The sequence below is a fragment of the Mobula hypostoma genome, chromosome 8, assembly GCF_963921235.1.
Source record: "Mobula hypostoma chromosome 8, sMobHyp1.1, whole genome shotgun sequence".
Classification (NCBI taxonomy): Eukaryota; Metazoa; Chordata; class Chondrichthyes; order Myliobatiformes; family Myliobatidae; genus Mobula; species Mobula hypostoma.
Genome location: NC_086104.1, coordinates 95,576,965 through 95,598,066, shown reverse-complemented (window position 1 = coordinate 95,598,066; position 21,102 = coordinate 95,576,965). Strand labels below are relative to the sequence as shown.

Here is a 21,102-nt window from a genome sequence, read left to right as displayed (position 1 = left end):
AAATCTTGTGCCATGAATCTGTAGCAGGTTCCTGTGCACCCATCGATGCGGACTGTAACATTGTGGACCTTGCCACAATATCCATGGATAGAGAGGTGGAGAGAATAAAGGCTAACAGTTTCCCCAATTGCAATGAATTTGCCAGGCAATTGTTAAACAGCTTCTTTTAAGCTCTTTTAATGACCTAAAACATCACACTGCACAGAACTTGCTCTGTGCAGTGAATTAAGCCACGGCCTAAAAAGAAACACACTTAAAGAGTCTCGACCTAAAACATTGACTGTCCATCTCCCTGCTGCCTGACCCAGATTTTCTCCAGCAGTTTGATTTGTTGTCTCTGACTACACATTGTGCAGAGACCTTTCCTGTGCAGTCTCCTGCCACCGTGCATAGCAATGATTCCACAGAGTGTGTACTGTGCCGTGAATGGAGTGGGCAGAAATGGTGTGAGGCTGAGTTTTGAATATCTCGTTGAGTGGGAGATTATTATGGTTGAAAGAGACAAAGGAGACAACCTGCTGGAGGAAATCAGCATCTGTGGGGACAAAGGAACAGTCAACATTTTTGGGTGGGGTGAGAGTGGACTGTAGAAACGGGGAGAGGAACTGTGGAGCAGGGGGATAGCTCAGCTGGAGAAATGACTGGATCTGGATTACTCAAGGTATCCACCTGGAGACTTCTGACTGCTGCCAGTTGTCCAGAAAGGGTCAGACTCCTCACACAATCACAGAGCACATATTTGCTTGAACTGGCCAAAGGGGACAGCAGAGTTTCACACCAGATTGTAACAAAATTAATGCTGAATGCCTTGTTACCTCAATGGCATTCAACAAACACCTACAGGATCCACCCTGTAGTTCCATTAGTGCACAGCCAGTGTATTAAATAGCCATTGGGATTTAATGGTGTAACATGCATGTTAGGCTTTCCATTAAATCTGGTGTCAGCTGCTGCAGAGAAACTCTGGTATTTCCCCCATGTGATTTAATCAGATTTCTCTGCAGACAAACCAAAGACACGTATTTTAGGAATCCACCTTATCATTACTGTAATTTTAAAAAAGCCAGATCAGGCTGCTTCTGTGCACTGGGTCGGAAGCAGGCATCTCCAGTATATACTGTTTGAATTTCAGATTTCCAGCATTCGCTTTTCATTTGTCCAGCTGGTTAATTCCATGGAGCAGATGGTGGAGATGGTACAGATGTCCCAACTTCCAACATCTGATATCCCCCTGCACACTCTGCTTTCTGCTTCCCTCCACAAATGGGGCAACAATTAAAATCAAATAATTAAAAAAAGAAAAAAAAAACAGATTTTCTCCCAGCCCATTTCTGGGCTCAGTCCCGACTGTTCCTGCTGACGTAATTTCAACCACTGACTGACCAGACCCTGCACCCTGCAATGGATGGCCTCACACCAGACTCCCCACAACCAAAGTCAAGCCCGTGCCTCGTTCTCAGTCACTCTTGCTCACAGTGGTTCGAGTACAAGTTAATGAGCGTCTTTGACGTACCCACGTTGGAGTTGGGATCTTTACTGAGCTTTGGCCATCAGCAGGCAGACAATACAGTATTTCATTGCAGTGGGGACCCCACTGAAGTTGCAGATACTGCAGGCCAGGTCAGAGCACCTGGGAAGGTTTCCTTTGTTGCTGATGTTAATTAACTAATTAGATTATTACAGCACTCTTGCCAGTTTAATTACCATCTTTACAGTAAATGCATTTTTCCCAATTAACTGATTTCAAATTCATATTGCTTCATTTAGACTGAGCCTCTGAATTAGTATTACTCGCCAACTCTGAGCTGATCTGATCCCACAACCTGTGGATCACTTTCAAAAACTTGACAACTCATTCTCGGTATTATTTATTTATTTTTTATTTGCAGTTTGTCTTCTTGTGCATTTTGGTTGTTTTTTAGTCTTTGGAGTGTACTGTTTCATTGACTCTACTGTATTTCTTTATTCTGTAAATGTTTGTATGAAAATTAATGGCAAGGTAGTATATGGTGACATCGATGTATACTGATAGAAATTTGCTTTGAACTTTTTGGAGCCTGCCCTGTTCTGAGGAACTATTTCTTCCACACGGAAGCTCCTTGTCCTGCTGAGTGCTGGCAATGTTCTGCCTCTGCTCTGAATTGACTAGCTCAGTCATAAGCAAAGGTATCACACACACATGAGGGAGGCGCATCAGTCCTGCCCTGCCTGGACTGCTTGCTACCCACAGACTGCACTGCTCTCTCTTCCCACAGACAGAAGACCAGCTGCTGCTGAAGGAAGTGGGACCGACTGGTCTGGGGAGGATCGCAGTAGTACAGCAGTTACTCGATGAAGTAAGTTAGACGTTCCGGTATCATTCCACCCACAAGAATGGATTGATCTATATCTGGCAAGAGGGCCAGAAGATGGATTTAGGATAACTGGCTAAGAATCAGAGATCTTCATTGGAACAATTGAAATGATTTGGAAAGCATTCCTATAAGTGTGATATAACCAGATTCATGTTAGGTATATTAATTTGCTCCTGGTGTAGATGGGATGAAGGAGAAAGGAGCATGGATTGGGGGTTGGGAGGTGGAGTTAACGGGCCAGTAAGGAGAGGTTACACTGAAATAACTAGCAAGACAGAATAGAGGGCTGGTGTGGACTCATTGCACAGAACTGACAAGTTGTTAGGAAAGATGACTCATAGGGACTGGAGTAATGGGGGGTTGCTACTTTTGGGGAAAGGGAGGACAGATCTTTCAGCATCTGTACGGTACAGTACGAGTCTATAAAACTATAGTATGTGAGCTCTTTTTCAGCCCTAAAGGGGACATAACTTTAAGGCGCTTGAAGGAAAGAAGGGGGGGGGATGTCAGAGGTAGGTTTTTTTTAACAGAGTAATGGGTGTGTGCAACGTGCTTTGTGCTGCTGGTGATGGTAGAGGGAGATGCATTAAGGACATGGATTAAAGCAAAATGGAGGGTTATGAGGGAGGGAAGAGTAGGTTAAAAACCGAAGGGCGTGTACTGTTCTATGATTTAACGCAAACGTTGTGCTCTCTGTATTTGTGACTGTTGCAGGGAGCAGAGCCGAACTGCAGCAATAGTGATGAAAGGCCAGTGTTAACCGTGGCTGTTTTAAACCAATATCATGAGGTGATACCGGTGCTGGTGCAGAAGGGAGCAGATATTAACCAGCAGTCCGGCCGGTAAGGAGAAACATGTGCATCATTTTCTTGCTGACCTGCGTTTCTGAAGGGTGGAATTGACCTGGGACAGTGGTACTGTACCTACAAGAAAATTAACACTTACCCACCGAGATAGAATGTCATTCTGGCATTGTTCTGGGTTGTAACACCACTTCCTATAATGACATACATGTGCTTATTCCAGCTGTCTAATAAAACCAAGCTTCAGATGATATCCTTCAGTTTAAGAACCCGTATGCATCTATAAATTTAAAAGGTTAAAAATCCAGTTTGAAGTATTCCAAATGGATCTTTAATCTTAGAGTCAGCAACAGAAATGCTATTGTTAACTGACAGTGATCGGTGACTGGAAAGCTGGCAGATCACTAAGTCACAGGCTGATCTGCCAGTGAGATTTGAGTTTCTGAACCTCAGTTACGTACTCAGGGTCAGAACAACCGGCTCACTGACAACAGCAAACATGATTTTTTGCTGCAGGGTGGAGGGCATGGGGGAGAGGGGATTGAAGGGCAGGGGTCTAACCCCACTTATGGCCCTTCCTGTTGACCCAGAGCAGTTTTGAGTTTCGCAGGAGCTGATCGTTATCTCCTTCAGGTTAACATTATAGATTTGGTCCAAATCACATCACAGTCATTTCCACATATTTAAAGGGTCCTGACTGTCATGTGAGCAGATTGGATCAGAAAAGCAAGTAGCCGAATCAAGCATTACTGCCCTTCTGGGAGGACGTCACGACTATTGCATTAGAATCGTGGAGTATGGGAGTTCCTAAATTGTGCTGTAGTGTTAAACGGTTGGATTTATGAAATATTCAACCCTACACAAGCTTGTCAATGCTAAATAAGTACCCCCTTCAACCTTTCTCAAATGTATACAGCTTCCACTTAAATGTACCTCTGTCTGTCCTCATAATTAGAGAGAGAGAGAGAGATTACCTCTATTTGAATCATACAGTGAAATGCTTCATTTTGTGTCAGATCAGCGAGGAATGTACTCCTGTTCACATGCTTCTGCCACCAACATGGCGTGTTCACTGCTCACCAACCTTAACCACATGCCTTTAGAACCGGAGTACCTGGGAAACACACGCAGTCACGGGGAGAACGTACACGGCGGGAACTAAATCACCATTGGTGATGTGCTAACCGGCTGGCTTAATTACTTCATATAGCAGCAAATTCCGTTTTCTAACCACTCAATAATTCTCTTTTAATTTTGTGATTTTGTTATACGTTCTCCATGTTTACCTTAATAAACCTGTTTGAAATGTACAAAGATCAAAGGTACACTTCTCTGAGGTGAACTGGTTCCTGTGGGAAATGAGGCAATCAGGAAGGAAAGTGTCTTAGGGAACCATAATTGATTTTTACTTCAATGAATAGATAATTTGTAGACAATTAAGGTCTTGTCCAGTTTGTATATAAAAACACAGGCCAAGTCCCACTTCCTGCTATAGTGATCATAGGTAGAAATGTTACAAAGTTGTCTATCTTAGGAGAGCTGCCACATTCTATTTCATCCCTTTAACCTTCCCCCCACTTTTCCCCTCACCTATCACCTACCATCCCCTCCCCCTACCTTTTTATTCTGGTGTCTTCACCCTTCTTTTCCAGTCCTGATGAAGGGTCTCAGCCCAAAATGTCTCTATCTCCCCCCTCCTACTTTCAAATCTCTTACGATCTGCGTCGACTGTACCTCTTCCTATAGATGCTGCCTGGCCTGTTGCATTCACCAGCATTTTTTGTGAGTGTTGCCAAAATGTCAAGTATTTATTTTTCTCCTTAGATGCTGCTTGACCTGCTGAGTACCTCCAGCATTTTGTGTGTTGCTTTGGATTTGCAGCATCTGCAGGATCTCCTGTGCCTAGACAGTTCATCAATTCACACAAATCCAATAAATGTTAAAATCTGTCCTTTTCAAATACAGCTTGAACAATACAGCCCTCCACGAGGCTGCAGGAATGGGAGCTCAGGGAGTGAAATGTGCAGCTGTTTTACTTAGGTAAGTATTTGTTTCTTTAGTCCATAGTAACCACCTTCTAATGACAAACCTGGAGGTAATGGCGGTTGTGGATACGTCCTTGTCTTGTAAAGTTCTACGACAGTATACATGGGGGCGGGGTAAAAAGCTCCAACTCAACAATACGTGCATTATTCTGAAGGACCACAGCTTCAGCCACATCTTATGCTAGGCAGGCAGGCGGCCTTTAGCTCAAGCAGCGTTGTCCTTGGTGGAAGAGGCGAGAGTGAAAATGATAGTGTCAGGCAAAATCATTTTCCAGATAATGTCTGGCTTCTTTCCCCTCCCCCCCACCCCTTCCTCTCAGTCTAGATGAAGGGTCTCAGCCAAAAACATCCGCTCTTTATTCCCCTCCGCAGATGCTGCCTTACCTGTTGAGTTCCTCCGTCATTTTGTGTGTGTTGCACTGGATTTCCAGCATCCGCAGTTTCTTGTGTTTATGATTTGCTACCCAAAATTAAAAAGTGCAGACAATTCAGACTAATGCATTTTTTTTTAAATCCCTGACAGCTGTAATGCAAATATAAAGAAGAAAAATGGTAAAGGTTTAACAGCATACGACTTGGCTGCTAAGACTGGCAGTGACCAACTAACATCGCTGTTTGCTGCAAAAATGGGACAGGGCATGTTAGCCAAGTTTACCAAGACCAAACATGTAAACCTGGATGTCTTCTAATGATCTCAAGATGCAAATACATTCAGCACTCAAGGCTTCTGAAGCATAATCTGCAATTTTCAAGCAAGCTCTCATTTGAGAATGTTAGCTGTGTATTTCTGAAAGTTCTTGTTGCATATCTGAGAAGACTCAGTATTCTTTTCCATTCTGAAATGAGCTGATGGTATAGATTTGGTTTATGTCAAAAACCTTTGGTTTCCAGTTTTAATCATGTAATAACAAGAGTTAACTGTCAAGTGGTTTGAGAAAATTTAAATGTAAAGCCAAGGGTTGCACTACTTTGTTCTTTTCTGGCAATTTATGATGTGGAACTGACTCAAATCAATGTGGTTTAATTAAAAATCAAAACTATTTACTGGGTTTGTTTCTTTGTATAGAAGTGTTTTCAAAATAAAAATACAATAATAATTTGCAATGATGATTGATCCATCTCCCTACAAAATAAGTACATGTGAAATTTATCAGCTGCCACAGAATACTAAATTGCCCCAAATTACAGTCACTCACAGATTGACAAAAATCACTGGCAGCAGAGCCAGGGGTGCTTAAAGGGTTCCTCACTTCTGAAATGTTCGTGGGCACATTTGACAGGGCCCAGAGAAGGTTCACAAGAATGATCCCAGGAACGAAAATGTTACTGTACGAGGAGCTCCAGGCCTGTAGTCACTAGTTTAAAAGAATGAGGGGCAATCTCATTGAAAGGCCTAGGTAGAGTGAACGTAGTGGGTGAATTTAGGACCAGTGGGCACAGTCTGTGAATACAAGGAGATCCCTTCAGAATAGAGATGACAAGAAATTTCTTCAGCCATTGGGTGGTAAACTGTGGATTTCACTACCAAAGACGTCTGCAGAGGCCAAGTCACAGGGTATATTTAAAGTGGAGGTTCATAATTTGCAAGAGCATCGAAGAATACAGGGAAAAGGCAGGAGAATGGGATTGAGATTTATCATAAATCAGCCATAATAGAATGGCCCAATTCTGTTTCTTTGTCTTATAGTCCTAATATGGTCCTGAAAACACCAAATGTTACTGGACAATGCAGATCAAGCAGCATTCCAATGCTTTCCCTTACATCCCTCATGAAAGAAAATACAAATGTTCCTTTATTCTTCCCTTTATTGGTTCGGCCGAGGGCTGACAGCACCACAGCATTCTACACAGGTTTAATGGCAGTGGTCCCTCGCTGCAGCCAGGTCTGAGGTTGGCCTTTCAAAACAATTTTTTTAATACATATTCTAAAAACTTAACAGTATTTAAGATCATTGCTTCTACTTAATTGTCTAAGTTTTGCAAATTAACATCAACATGGGGTTTTTTAGGCAGTGATCCTTCAAATCACATGATTTTCTCAATCCTGTCCGTGTTTTTTTGCATTTCTGAATTCCAAGAGATTACCTCCGCAATCTGAGGAGAAATGCATGTTTACACTCCTTACTATCCAAGGGGTGATACTTGTCATAGAAATCCAAGATGTATTCCTCAGCCTTGAATCCGAACTTCTGGTACAGTAACATGGCAGAGTTACTGGCAGAGACGTGTAGGGTCACATCCTTCCCCATGCAGGTCTGTAAAACAGAAGGTTAGAGAGCACAGATAACTGGAATCCACATTCACCTGTAGAATCACAGAGGTTGATTAATATGAGATAAACTGACGACAGGGGATTTTTACAGATGCTGCTATCAGCCAAAGGTAATAAAATGTACACACTCTTCAGCGCAACCTTGCTAACAGTTCAGGTGAGCCAAAAGGGGAATCCCTCCAGGAAAACATCTTCTCTGGAAAAGCACTGCCAGCCATTCCAGAATAATTCTGAGCTGGCATTAAGGAACTGCTGGTGGTGGGGGAATCTTCATCTGCAACACAGTGTACTCAGAGATGTGGTGCCCAGATGGGCTAACGAGGCAGGTCTGGGTTTAAGGGAGTGTAGTCTGATAAAGTGATACACTCCTCATGCTTATTTAGTACAAATGTGTGCTATTTTAATTTACTACATGAAGCATCATATATTAAAGAAACCTTGTTTTGCAAGGCCATAGCATTTTAGGCCTTTCTGATTAAATGACAGATCCTACACTTAAGGGAGTGAGTGGGAAAGGGGTGTTTATCTCAGCAACACAAGCCACAATAAATGTCCAAAGTGGAGTAGCAGTCTACCTGAATGAGGTGATAAATCATGAAGGTCGCAATCCCAGCTCTCCTCCACTCTGGGTGAACCAGCAAAAAGGAAATATAAGCCTGGTTGTATTTCACATCAGGAACCATGAAGCCAAAACCAATGATAACCTTTTTGTAGAGAACAACAACACTGAAATCGGGGTACTGCAAGCACTCCGACATGTCAATGCCTGTGTGGGTTATAAAAGAGATTGGTGTGAGTACACAAATAGAAACCACTCCAAGTTGCTCAGAGCATAAGGTAGATAACAACATCCTCATTTTGTTCAAAAATGGTTGAACTTTAAAAAAAAAGTGATTCATCGCAATTCAAAGTTGGTCAGGATTTTAGCCACAGTGTTAAATAATTAAAGAATACCGATGTTTTTGGATATGAGAAAGTTTTGTCTATAATACTGAATGGTGTGAAAAACGCTTTGACTTAACAACCTGTGATGACATAATTTACAACTCTTATCACATTAAGATGCTTCTGTGGGCTTGCAACCCCCCCCCCATTCCCCTCCTTTACAATATCCTCCAGTCCTATCACACTCAGAACCCAGCATTTGTCCAGTGCTAGACTCTAATGCAGTCTTCATTTTCTTTGGATGGGATATTACAAGGAGCACGTCCACGGTAGCAGGTTGGGTTCGAGAGGGAGGGAGAGAGGACAGGGTGGAGGGGCGGACAGGGCATGATTCAAGCTGTCAGGTTTCCAACAACACTGGGACAGGGACTCTCTCAAATCTCCTCATTCTCTCCCATCTCTTTCTGTGGTGCCCAGCAGATCAAATGACAAATGATGACTACTGCTGCAACACAAGGCATAGAGAGGTTGCCTCCATTCCCACGTCTCCATTAACACGGTTTGTCTTGGGAAGGGGGAGGGTTTGTTTCAGTTCCAAGGCAATGCACCAGTTCTAGAGTAAATTGTGGAAGCTGCTGGGAAACTAACCTTTTTCTTAAACATGTTCAGAGTGCTTGATTGATTGTGGAATTTGTTGCCACAGATGGCTGTGGAGCCCAAGTCATTGAGTCTACTTAAGGCAGAGGTTGATAGATTCTTTAATGCATGAGGGATATGGGGAGAAGGCAGGAGATTGGGACTGAGAGGGAAAATGGATAAGCCAGCATGAAATTGCAGAGTGGACTGGATGGACCAAATGGCCAGATTCTAGTCTTATATCTTATGGGCTTATTAAGAAAAGAGGACATTAATTATAAGAAATGACTTGTTGTAAACACCCAACCATTTTGACAAAAGGTCATCAACCCAAAATACTACATCCATTTCTTTCTTCCTAGATGCTGCCTGGCCTACTGAATGTTTCCTTTTACTGCTTGTTGTTATTCCATTTCCAGCATCCTCAATATTTTAAATCATTAATACAATTTAGCGGCAGTGGCAATTAAAGATGCCATATCAGTTAGCAAATTTAGTACTTGAGAATTAAAATCAGTATATTCAGTGTCTATAAAAAGTATTCAGCCCCCCCCCCCCCCGTGGAAGTTTTCATGCTTTATTGTTTTACAACATTGAATCAGTGGATTTAATCTGGCTTTTTTGACAGTGATCAACAGAAAAAGACTTTCATGTCAAGGGGAAAACAGATTTCCTCAAAATGATCAAAATTAATTATAAATATAAAACAAAATAATTGATTGCATAAGTATTCACCCACTTCAAGTCAGCAATTACAGCCTTAAGTCTGTGTGGATAGGTCTCTATCAGCTTTGCACATCTGGACACTGCAATTTTTCCCCATTCTTCTTTATAAAACTGCTCAAGCTGTGTCAGATTGCCTGGGTATCACGAGTGAACAACCCTTTTCAAATCCAGCTACAAATTCTCAATTGGATTGAGGTCTGGACTCTGACTTGGCCACTCCAGGACATTAACTTTGTTGTTTTTAAGCCATTCCTGTGTAGCTTTGGATTTATTCTTGGGGTCATTGTCCTGCTGGAAAACAAATCTTCTCCCAAGTCACAGTTCTCCTGCATCATGTTTTCCTCCAGGATTTCCCTGTATTTTGTTGCATTCATTTTACCCCCTACCTTCAGAAGTCTTCCAGGACCTGCTGCAGTGATGTATCTCCACAGTATGATGCAGCCATCATCATGCTTCACAGTAGGGATAGTGTGTTTTTGATGATGTGCAGTGTTTCAGCTTTCACTAAACATGGTGTTTAGTCTGATGACAGGAAAGCTCAATTTTGGTTTCATCAGCCCATAGAACCTTCTTCCAGCTGACTTCAGAGTCTCCCACATGCCTTCTAGCAAACTCTAGCTGAGATTTCATGCAAGTTTTTTTCCAACAGTGGCATCCTCTTTGCCACTCTCCCATAAAGCTGTGACTGGTGAAGCACCTGGGCAACAGTTGTTGTATGCACAGTCTCTCCCATCTCAGCCACTGAAGCCTGTAACTTCTCCAGAGTTGTCATAGGTCTCCTGGTGGCCTCCCTCACTAGTCCCCTTCTTGCACGGTCACTCAGTTTTTGAGGATGGCTTGCTCTAGGCAGACTTACAGCTCTGTCATATTCTTTCCACATCTTGACTAACTTAACTGTCCTCCAAGGGATATTCAGTGACTTGGAAATATTCTTGTGCTTTTCATTAACCTTTTCCTGGAGTTGCTTGGAGTGTTCTTTTGTTTTCATGGTGCAGTTTTTGCCAGGATACTGACTCACCAGCAGCTGCACCTACCAGATACAGGTGTATTTTTACCACAATCAATTGAAGGACCTTGACTGCACACGGGTCTCCAAAAACAGATCCCCATTTAACTAATTATGTGACTTCTAAGACCAATTGGCTGTACCAGTGATGATTTGATGTGTCATGTTAAAAGGGAGTGAATACTTATAAAATGCAAAATAATTGATTGCATATTTGTAATTAATTTAGATCACTTTGCAGAAACTATTTTCACTTTGACATGAATCTTTTTCTGTTGATCAGTGTCAAAGAAAGCCAAATTGAATGCACTGTGATTCAATGTTGTAAAACAATAAAACATGAAAATTTCCAAAGGGGGTGAATAGGTGAATACTTTTTCCTAGGCACTGTATAACATAAGAGTATGAAACATCAACTGCTTATTTCTTTCTATCTGTGTTGCCTGACCAGCTGAGTTCCTCAAGCATTTTGTATGTATTGCTCTGGATTTCCAGCATCTGCAGAACTCCTTGTGTTGATATCTAAAAATAAATTGCTTAATATATCAACTTGTTAGCCCCAAACTAACCAACACATCCCAATACCTCACTTAAAAAATTCTGTCCCTGTTGTTCCTACATTTGAATTTTGACATGTTTCCCCATATTAAACTTTACTTTGGTCATTTAAAGCAGCCTGCTTGAATTGTTCTCCACTCAATTTCCTGTCTGATCTGGTGCTTGGTTGAAAACATTAGTTTGTAATCATGATGAATTGTTGTTTCTCAGACTGTAAGGCGGTGATTCGTGACACTCTCCTTGGATCTGTACCAGGAGCCTTTGCCTTTCCTCTATATTAGTGACCAGGACTTGGGTTGGGTGGGGTATGGCAAACCACAATTTCTTCACAATAAACTGCAAGGTGATTCATTGCATTCAGAGATAAACAAGCTTGGATAGGCAAATTACTGCCCAGAAATTTGAGGTGATGAATTATGGTGGGAAGGACGAGAAGAGGTGAAGAATATAGAGATACAGGAACAGGACCTGGGAGCACAAGTGGCAGGGTAGGTTGAGAAAACAGTTAATAATACATACACAATGCTAGGCCTTCTCAGTGACGCCACTGAAGAAATTATGTGTGGAATACAGTAATCAATTCTGGCTATCTCATTATAGCAAAGGTGTGGAGTTATCAGGGAGGGAACAGAAAATATTTACAGAAATGGTTCCTGGAGAAAGATACAAGGATACATTAGAGGGACTGTCTTTTTTGGAGAGATGGCCAAGGGGTTATTTGTTACCGCATACATAAAATGACAAGGTGTGTGCACAAAGGAAAGTGGGAAGCTGTTCTCTTTGGCGAAGGGGCCGAAAATTAGAGGTCACAGCAACAAAATAAAGGGGAAGAAAATGAATTAGGAGCAACATGAGAAATGCACTACCTTCAGATGTGGTGGAAGCAAGTCCCAAAATGGCTTTCATGAGGGAATTCAATAAATATATGATGGGGAACAATTTACAAGGCTACAGCATAGGCATAAGGAGAGAATAGAGAATTGGTGTGTACACAGGCTCCAGTGCTGTAATAGTTCTACATTCGCATTTGGTCTCTCATGTTATACATTAGTCTACACAATATAAAATGTTGTACATAGCTGAAGTCCAAGCTTACATCCTCAATTTATTTGTGCCATAATTTTAACATGATTGGAGGAAACTATAGGGGGGATTTCTTGGACTTAGGTGCTCCCTGGATTAGAGAGCATGTCTTATCAGGATAGGCTGAATGAGCTAGGGCTTTTCTCTAGCGAAGGATGTTAAGTGCTGACTTGACAGAGGTGTACAGATGCATAGATCGAGTGAATAGCCAGAGGACTTTTCCTAGGGTACAAATGGTTAATACAAGGGGGCATAGTTTTAAGGTGATTGGAGGGAAATATAGGAGGGATATCAAGAGGTAGAATTTTTACACAGAGTGATGGATGTGTGGACTGCCCCGCCAGAGGTGGTGGCAGAGGCAAGTGCATTAGGGATATTTTAACAGATTCTTAGGTAGGCACATAGATGATAGAAAAACAGATAGTTATGTCGGAAGGAAGGGTTAGATTGATTTCAGAGTACGTTAAGACATCGGCACAACGTCGTGAGATGAAGGGCTGGTACAGTGCGATAATGTTCTATGTTCACTAGCTTACAACTTGCCAAGCTTTGTCTAGTAGCCCAGCCTCTATCAATGAGTTTATTAATGCACGAGTGCCTGTAACTGGATGAGATTGCACTATTGAAACAGAAGATTTAGATACCTGGCCAGAAGAACTCATGGCACATGGAGTTTATCGTGGGAATAAAATTAGGGCAGACATAGCAGTAATCAATCGGGGCTTCCGCTTCTGCTTTCCAGCTTGGGTCATTCCGATGTGGGTAAGCGCGAACTTCTGCCAGTAGTTTTAGCTTGGGTGGAGTACAGTCAAAGTCACGCCTAGTTTGGCAAAATAAGAGAACAAAATTTATCAAAGGATTATTCAAAAGTTTCAGCTATCAAACTTGTGGAAGACTAAGTGATATGACAAAGCTGTAAACACAGCTGGCTGTATCTGCAAAACCAGTAATGTTCAATGCTGCAATAATCTACTATGTTACATTTTAAAAGAAAGCAAAATGTATTTAGTTTCAAATCATTTTTAAATGGTGAGCAGAACCTATGATCTTGAACAAATTTTACAGAGAAACTTTTAACTGCATCCATTGTCAATTCAGCTCAGAATTAGAAACATACAAACATGCACTTCATTCAATCCTGCATGCCTGTACCACCTCGGAAACAAATGTGATGCCTAGTTTTACATCCACTACCTATCTGTAACCTTGCAAAGGTCTCACCTTCAGGACTATTATGAAATTATCTTTTCATCGGAACATTCTGGAGCCCAATATTTATCAGCAAAACCTCGAGATCTTTTGCCAGTACTTTAAATATATGGCCTCTGGCTACTGACAAAATGAGACGATAAGACATAGAAGCACAATCAAGCCAGTTGGCCCATCGAGCCTGCTCTGCCATTTGACTGTGCCTTATTTTCCTTCTCAATCCCATTCTCCTGCCTTCTCCCTGTAATCTTTAATGTCCTTACTAATCCAGAACCTACCAACCTCCGCTTTAAATGTACCCAATGATTTGGCCTCCACAGCTGAAATTCCACAGATTCACCACTCCCTGGCTAAAGAAATTCCTCCTCATCATTTTGCTTTTACTGTTCTATAACTTAGCTCATTCTTTTCAAATCTTTTATTTGATCATCCCCTAATTTTTCTGTTCCAAAGAGAACTGTCTTAGTTTTTCCATGTGTTCCTCAAATCAGAGATTGCCTTCATTGTAATAGCCTAAAAATGATTCTAAACTGTGGCACCTGGCATATTCCATCTCAGCGGTATTGGTTTCAAGCTCGCAACTCGGCCTCGTAAAAAAAATTGCGCTGTGAGAAGGACGTGGGGGACCACTCACAGAATCTTTCCTCCAAGACAACCACTTGAGAAGTGGTCGCCGAGGCTCTGGCAGAGTATGGCACACGCAAAAAAAAAATCAAGGTACAGTGAAAAGCGTATTTGTGTGCCATCCGGTTAGATCACGCCAAATGTAAATACATTGAGGCTTTGGAAAATTCTAGAATGAACAGCTTACATTTATATTGTAGTCTTGTCACATTAGCCAACAGCTGCTTACCCTTCAGTTGACTTCCCAAGAAACTTAACCCATGGCCCTCAAAGTCCAGGGGTATTTTTAAAGGAGAAATCACGATCAAGAAAGAACTTTGAACAACGGCCAATCTGGACAGTGGAAGTTTTGAGAGGAAGGGACTTCAGGCAGGTCCACTGTCTGAGTACAAAAGGCATCAGTGGGTCACTACAGTGAAAAGAGCTTTGACCAGTGACCAGTGTTTGGGATTGATTAGTAAGAGCAAATTAAAGGAAGGCAGGGGCAAGTGCAGCGGCCATCGTCAGAGTGGACAGTGTCAGAGTGGTGACCTTGAGGCTTTAGCTCTTCGAGGATTCAACAAAGAGAGGCTTCAGCCAGAGAAAGCAGAGGAAAGAAATCTCATGGTTAAGTTTTTTTTCCTTGCCTTTATATCTGCTCAGCTAGGACAGTAGGGATGACAGGTAGAATAGCGGAATGCTCCTCTGGCAGGATATAGGAAGGCAGGGAGACCTCCAGTGTCCCTGAAGACTACAAATGCACAAAGTGCATTCAGCTACAGCTTCTAACACACCACATTAAGGAGATGGAGCTGGAACTGAATGAACTCAGATCATTCAGGAGGCTGAAGGCGTAAAGGGGACACAGAGAGGTAGTTACACCCAAGGTGCAGGGCACAGGAAACTGGGTGACAGTCAGGAAGTGGAAAGGGGTTAAGGAGCCAGTGCAAAGTACTCCTGTGGTCAGCCACATCAACAACAGATATATCACTTTGAATACCATCGGCGGGGGGGGGGGGGGGCGGGGTATGACCTAACAGAGGAAAGTCTCTGGCACTGAGCTTGGCTCTGTGACTCTGAAAGGAAGGGGGGAGAAGAGGCAGGCTGCAGTGATAAGGGATTTGCTAGTTAGAGGAACAGAAAGGAGGTTCTGCAGACAAAAAAGAGATTGCCTCCTGGGTGCCAGGATCCAGGATATTTCAGATAGAATCCTCAGCATTCTTAGTGGGAGTGAACAACCAGAAGTTATGGTCCATGTAGGTACCAATGACATGGGTAGGACAAGTGACAAGGTTCTGCAGAGGGACTTCAGGGAGTTAGGAGCAAAGTTAAAGGGCAGGACCTCTAGGGTTGTAAGGATGTGGCCTACAAATTACAATAGAAGACAGAAAATATATGCCAAAAGGGAAATGTTACAATTGTCATGGGGGTTTTCAATATTCAGGTAGATTGGGAAAATCCCAGGAGTTTCTTAAGTGCCTACAAGATGGCTTTTTAGAGTAGCTCATTGTTGAGCTCACGAGGAGATCAGCTATTCTGAATTGGGTGTTGTGCAATGAACCAGAATTGATTAGAGAGCTTAAGATAAAAGAACCGTTAGGGGCGAGTGATCGTAACATGGTCGAATTTAGCCTGAAATTTGAGAAAGAGAAACTAAAGTCAGATGTATCAGAAAAGGGAATTAGAGGCATGAGAGAGGAGTTGGCCAGAATTGACTGGCAAAGAACACTAGCAGGGATGACGGCAGAGCAACAATGGCTGGAATTTCTGGAAACAATTCAGAAGCCACAGGAGATATACATTCCAAAGAGGGAGAAGTATTCAAAAGGAAAATTGACGCAAACATGGCTAAAAAGAGAAGTCAAACCCAACATAAAAGCCAAAGAGAAGGAATAATATAGAGCAAAAATTAGTGGGAATTTAGAGGATTAGGAAGCTTTTAGAAACAAACGGAATAAAAAAAAAGTCATTATGAAGGTAAAGATGGAATATGAAAGTATGCTAGCCAATAATATTAAAGAGGATATCAAAATTTTCTTCAAATACATAAAGTGTAAAAGAGAGGCGAGAGTGGATATTGGACTGCTGGAAAATGATGCTGGAGAGCTAGTAATGGGGAACAACAAAATGGCAGATGAACTGAATAAGCAATTTGCATTAGTCTTCACTCTGGAAGACACCAGCAGTATGGTGGATGTTCCAGGCGCTAGGGGTCATGAAGTGTGTGAAGTTACCATTACTAGAGAAAAGGTTCTTGAGAAACTGAAATGTCTTAAGGTACATAAGTCACCAGGACCAGATGATGTACACAGCAGGGTTCTGAAAGAGGTGGCTGAGGAGATCGTGGAGACATTAGTAATGATCTTTCAAGAATCACTAGATTCTGGAATGGTTCTGGAAGACTGGAAAATTGCAAATGTCACTCCACTCTTCAAGAAGGGAGAGAGGCAGAAGAAAGGAAGTTATAGGCCAGTTAGTCTGACTTCAGTGGTTGGGAAGATGTTGAAGTCCATTATTAAAGATGAGGTGTCAGGATACTTGGGGGCACATGATAAAATAGGCCATAGTCAGCATGGTTTCCTCAAAGAAACTCTTGCCTGACAAATTTGTTGAAATCCTTTGAAGGGAATAACAAGCAGGATAGACAAAGGAGAATCGGTTGATGTTGTGTATTTGGATTTTCAGAAGACCTTTAACAAGGTGCCATACATGAGGCTGCTTAACAAGCTCATAGTATTACAGGAAAGATTCTGGATAAAACAGTGGCTGATCGGCAGAAGGCAAAAAGTGGGAATAAAGAGAGCCTTTTCTGGTTGGCTACCAGTGACTAGTGATGTTACCATGGGGGTTCTGTGTTGGGACCGATTCTTTTTACGTTATATGTCAATGATTTGATTGATGGAATTGATGGCTATGTTGCAAAGTTTGCAGACAATACGGAGATAAGTGGAAAGGCAGGTAATTTTGAAGAAGTAGAGAGGCTGCAGAAGGACTTAGACAGATTTGGAGAATGGGCAAAGAAATGATAGGTAGAATACAGTGTCAGGAATTGTATGGCCATGCATTTCGGTAGAAAAAATAGAAGGATTGACTATTTTCTAAGTGGACAGAAAATACAAAAATATGAGGTGCAAAGGGACTTCGGAGTCCATGTGCCAGATTACCTAAAGGTTAATTTGCAGGTTGAGTCTGTGGTGAGGAAAGTAAATGCAATGTTAGCATTCATTTCAAGAGGAATAGAATATAAAACCAAGGATGTTATGTTGAAACTTTGTAAGACCTCACTTGGAGTACCATGAGCAGTTTTGGGCCCCTTATCTCAGAAAGGATGTGCTGAAACTAGAGAGGGTTCAAAGGAGGTTCACGAAAATGATTCCAGGATTGAATGGCTTGTCATATGTTGAGCATTTGATGGCTCTGGACCTGCATTCACTAAAATTCAGAAGAATGAGGGGTAACCTAATTGAAACTTGTTAACTGGTGAAAGGTTTGATAGAGTAGATGTGTAGGGATGTTTCCTATGGTGGGAGAGTCTAAGACCAGAAGACAAAGCCTCAGAATGGAGGAGGAAATTCTTTAGCCAGACAGTGGTGAATCTGTGGAATTCTTTGTCACAAACAGCTTGGGAGGCCAAGTCTTTATGTATGTTTAAGGCAGAGGTTGATAGATTCTTGATTGGTCAGGGCATGGAGAGATACAGGGAGGAGCATCTCAGAAAGTGCTGATCTGGAGTTTTCAGGTACAACAGTCTGTTAGAGTAGGGGTTCCCAATCTTTTCTATGCCATGGACCCCTACCAATAACCAAGAGGTCTGTGGACCCAGGTTGGGAATGCCTGCTCTAGAGATTACATAGAATGGTGCGAAATACAAAAATAATTCAGTGAGCGGAGTTCTGTGGGAAAATACCTTGTTAATGAGAGAAGTCAGATGAGAATGGCCAGAGTGGTTCAAGCTGACAGGAAGGTGACAGCAATTCAAATAACCACACATTACAACAGCGGTATGCAGAAGAGAATCTCTGAACGCACAATATATCGAATCTAGGAGTGGATGGGCTACAGCAGCAGAAGACCACAAACTAAACTCAGTGGCCACTTTATTAGGTACAGGAGGTAGCTATGTCCAGTTTTCCAATGCACCATTCCCACTTCCTGCTTTGCCACACAAGTCCTATTCGGATTCAGCCCTATGACACCACATTAATGAATTTTAATTTTTAATGAGGATTAATAAAAACTCAAAGTGGAGCAGCCTCCAGTACCTTTCCATAAAAGGAATGGATAAATCACTGCAGTAGAGGAGAAAGTGTTACCTGATATACGGCTTGAGCACCCGTGATGTATATGGGCTGACAATACATTGGTTTCTCAGGTCTCCCGATCCAGTCAGTCGATGCAAGAACTTTATCCCTTGCTCTTGGTATCCTTTTGTGTGAGATAAAGGCATCTGCACAGAGTAACAACCATAAATAAAACCAAACAGTAACCTCTGCAATCCCCTAAATCACGTCACTCTTGCCTTTACCAACTCGACTGCAGGCTCAATGAAAAGTGCCCTACTGATCATAAGCTCCCAGAACTGTAATGAGTTTGTTGAAATCAGCCAGACTGTTGCTTTAGCATTCCAGTACCCCTTGGGGTGGGAGATGTTGGAGGAGGAGGATGACTACAAATTCTATTTGTAAGTACAAAGGTTTAGACTATGCTGAAAGGACTCACTATCCACATTACAAGGAATGCCATTTGGAGGAATTTATGGAAACTGCGTTCATGAAAATCTGCACCCCAGGACAAAGTAACACCTTCTGGACAGGAGTATGAGGAGGAATCCTGGCAGAGTGTGTTGTAGGGCAAGGAGTGAAGGAAAACAAAACCCTCTGATAATTTACTTCCTAGTGTTCTCTAGTCAGTTTACAACTGAATTTGAGAGGACAAGGAAAACTATGTCCTGGCAGGAGAACCTTAACTAGTGTAGACTCTATGACTCTACATCACTTTCATTTATTCCATTCTTTATCAGCTCAGGATGGGGTCTCAGCCAGAAACGTCAACCATTCATTCCCGTCCACAGATGCTGCCTGTCCTGCTGAGTTCCTCCAGCATTTTGTGTGTGTTGCTCTCGACTTTCAGCATCTTAAGAATCTCTCGTGCCTCTGAAGTACCAAACCAAAGTATCCTGATAGGATGTTTTCTATGGTGCATCAATAAAAAATGGTGAGGGTCAATGGGACATGTTAAAGGTTTTCCTAACCTATTGAGAAAGTAGAGGCACTGGTGAGTTTTCTTGGCCTTGGCATCTAAGTGGTTGAACCAGGATAGACTATTTGTAATGTTCACTGCTAGGAAATTGAGGTTCTCAACCTCTTTCGCTCAGCAACGTTGATATAAACAGGAGCACGTGCCCTGCCCCACTTCCTGAAGCCAATGATCAGCTCTTTTGTTTTGCCCACAGAGGGAGATGGTGTCACAAATCCAGGTCACAAGGCTCACTTATCATCTTCCCGTATTCCAACTTATTGTCTTTGAGATCCAGCCAGCTACAGTGATACGATATGGAAACGTGTAGACAGAGTTAGAGCAGAATCTGGTTATGCAGTCATGAGTGTACAGGAAAAAAAAGAGTAGGGGGCTGAGGATGTGGAGCAACAACGTTGAGGATAATGTGGAGCAGGTGTTGCTTCCTATCTGCATTGCTTGCAGTCTGTAGGTCTTCCTAGGTCAGGAAAACAAGGACCCAGTTGCAAAGGGAGTGTTGAGTTCCAGGTCTAGGAGTTTGGAGGTGAGTTTGCCTGCAATTCTAGTATTGAAAGCACTGCTGTCTGGGGCTGGCTGGTGACAGAATGACATCGGTGCTGGACCCGGGAGTGGAGATTCCCAGGTTCGAAACCAGTTGGGTCTGTTCCCGAGTACACTTTCCATCCATGCCAGGCTGAGTGTTGAGATCGCAACTTGACCTCGTAACATAAAGGGAAAAATACTGCGAAGATGTCTGAGTGGTGCACCACACAGTGTCTCTCTCTTTCTCTCACTCCGCGCCTTGTAAAAGCCATGAAAAAGACATCATCGAGGTACTTCCGGGTCATCAAGGGAATGGCGGCGTAAGGAAAAGGTCTCTCGACAAAAAAGGTAAACTGTCCCAAAATCGAGTTTAGACAAATACTTAATATTGCATAACTATATTAATAAAAGGGGCAAGGATGATGTCTAAGAACAAGATTAAAAAGTCCGCTCCGAAGGCTGATAAACACAAAGAGACGCCGCAAGGCGACGGGCCTAGCTCCCCCATGGCAAGCCAGGACAGAGATAATGAGGGGGAATCGGTGACTCTGTCTTTGATTCTCAGAGAGATTCGCGAGTTCCGACAAGATAACAGCAAACAGCTGGAAGATATTAAAGGAGAAATAGTAAAAACGAACTCGCGGATAGATGAAGCCGAAGCAAGGATTGTTGGAATTGAAGAGAAGCTACAAAACGCCGAGGAAGTGATAGCAGAAATGCTGAAGCTGCAAGACCAGCTCCAGTGGAAACTAATAGATCAAGAAGGCCACTCAAGGGAAAATGTGAGGATTTATGGAGTTCCCGAAGGAACCGAAGGTAAACCCGGATTGATGATTCCCTTCATAGAGAAGCTGCTTATAGAGAACCTTGATATACCGGCTGCAAAAGACCTACAGATAGAAAGGGCTCACCGCGCGTTGGCACCACAGCCTCCGGCAGGTGCCCAGCCCAGATCGATTCTGATCAGATTTCTCAGTTACAGAACGAAGGAAGAGGTGCTTAAAAGAGCATGGCAAAAGAAAGGTTTCATGTGGAGCAACTGTAAAATCAGTTTAGACCACGACTACGCACCGGGGATTCTTGCCAGACGGAAGGAATATACTGAAACACGGAGGGTCCTGAAGGAAAACAACATCAGATTCCA

General features: G+C 42.5%; 2 protein-coding genes across 6 annotated transcripts in view; one reads left to right on the top strand and one right to left on the bottom strand.

The window, feature by feature from the left end:
* dzank1 (double zinc ribbon and ankyrin repeat domains 1) overlaps nt 1-6,846 on the top strand; it is a 134,934-nt gene extending 128,088 nt beyond the window's left edge. For 4 of the 5 annotated variants that reach the window (XM_063056400.1, XM_063056397.1, XM_063056398.1 and 1 more), the window contains 4 exons: nt 2,256-2,336; nt 3,069-3,196; nt 5,123-5,197; nt 5,726-6,846. In XM_063056400.1, coding sequence (XP_062912470.1) covers nt 2,256-2,336; nt 3,069-3,196; nt 5,123-5,197; nt 5,726-5,891 — 450 coding nt within the window. In that variant the 3' untranslated portion in view covers nt 5,892-6,846. The other variant, XM_063056399.1, reaches the window with a different exon arrangement.
* Nucleotides 6,847-6,989: 143 nt separating this feature from the next.
* Nucleotides 6,990-21,102, bottom strand: part of kat14 (lysine acetyltransferase 14) — a 53,955-nt gene continuing 39,842 nt past the window's right edge. The window contains exons 7-10 of the mRNA XM_063056394.1: nt 18,494-18,627; nt 13,013-13,188; nt 8,050-8,240; nt 6,990-7,457 (exon numbers count right to left, since the gene is read on the bottom strand). Of these exons, the coding sequence (XP_062912464.1) occupies nt 7,284-7,457; nt 8,050-8,240; nt 13,013-13,188; nt 18,494-18,627 (675 nt within the window). The 3' untranslated portion in view covers nt 6,990-7,283. The remainder of the gene's footprint in view (nt 7,458-8,049; nt 8,241-13,012; nt 13,189-18,493; nt 18,628-21,102) is intronic.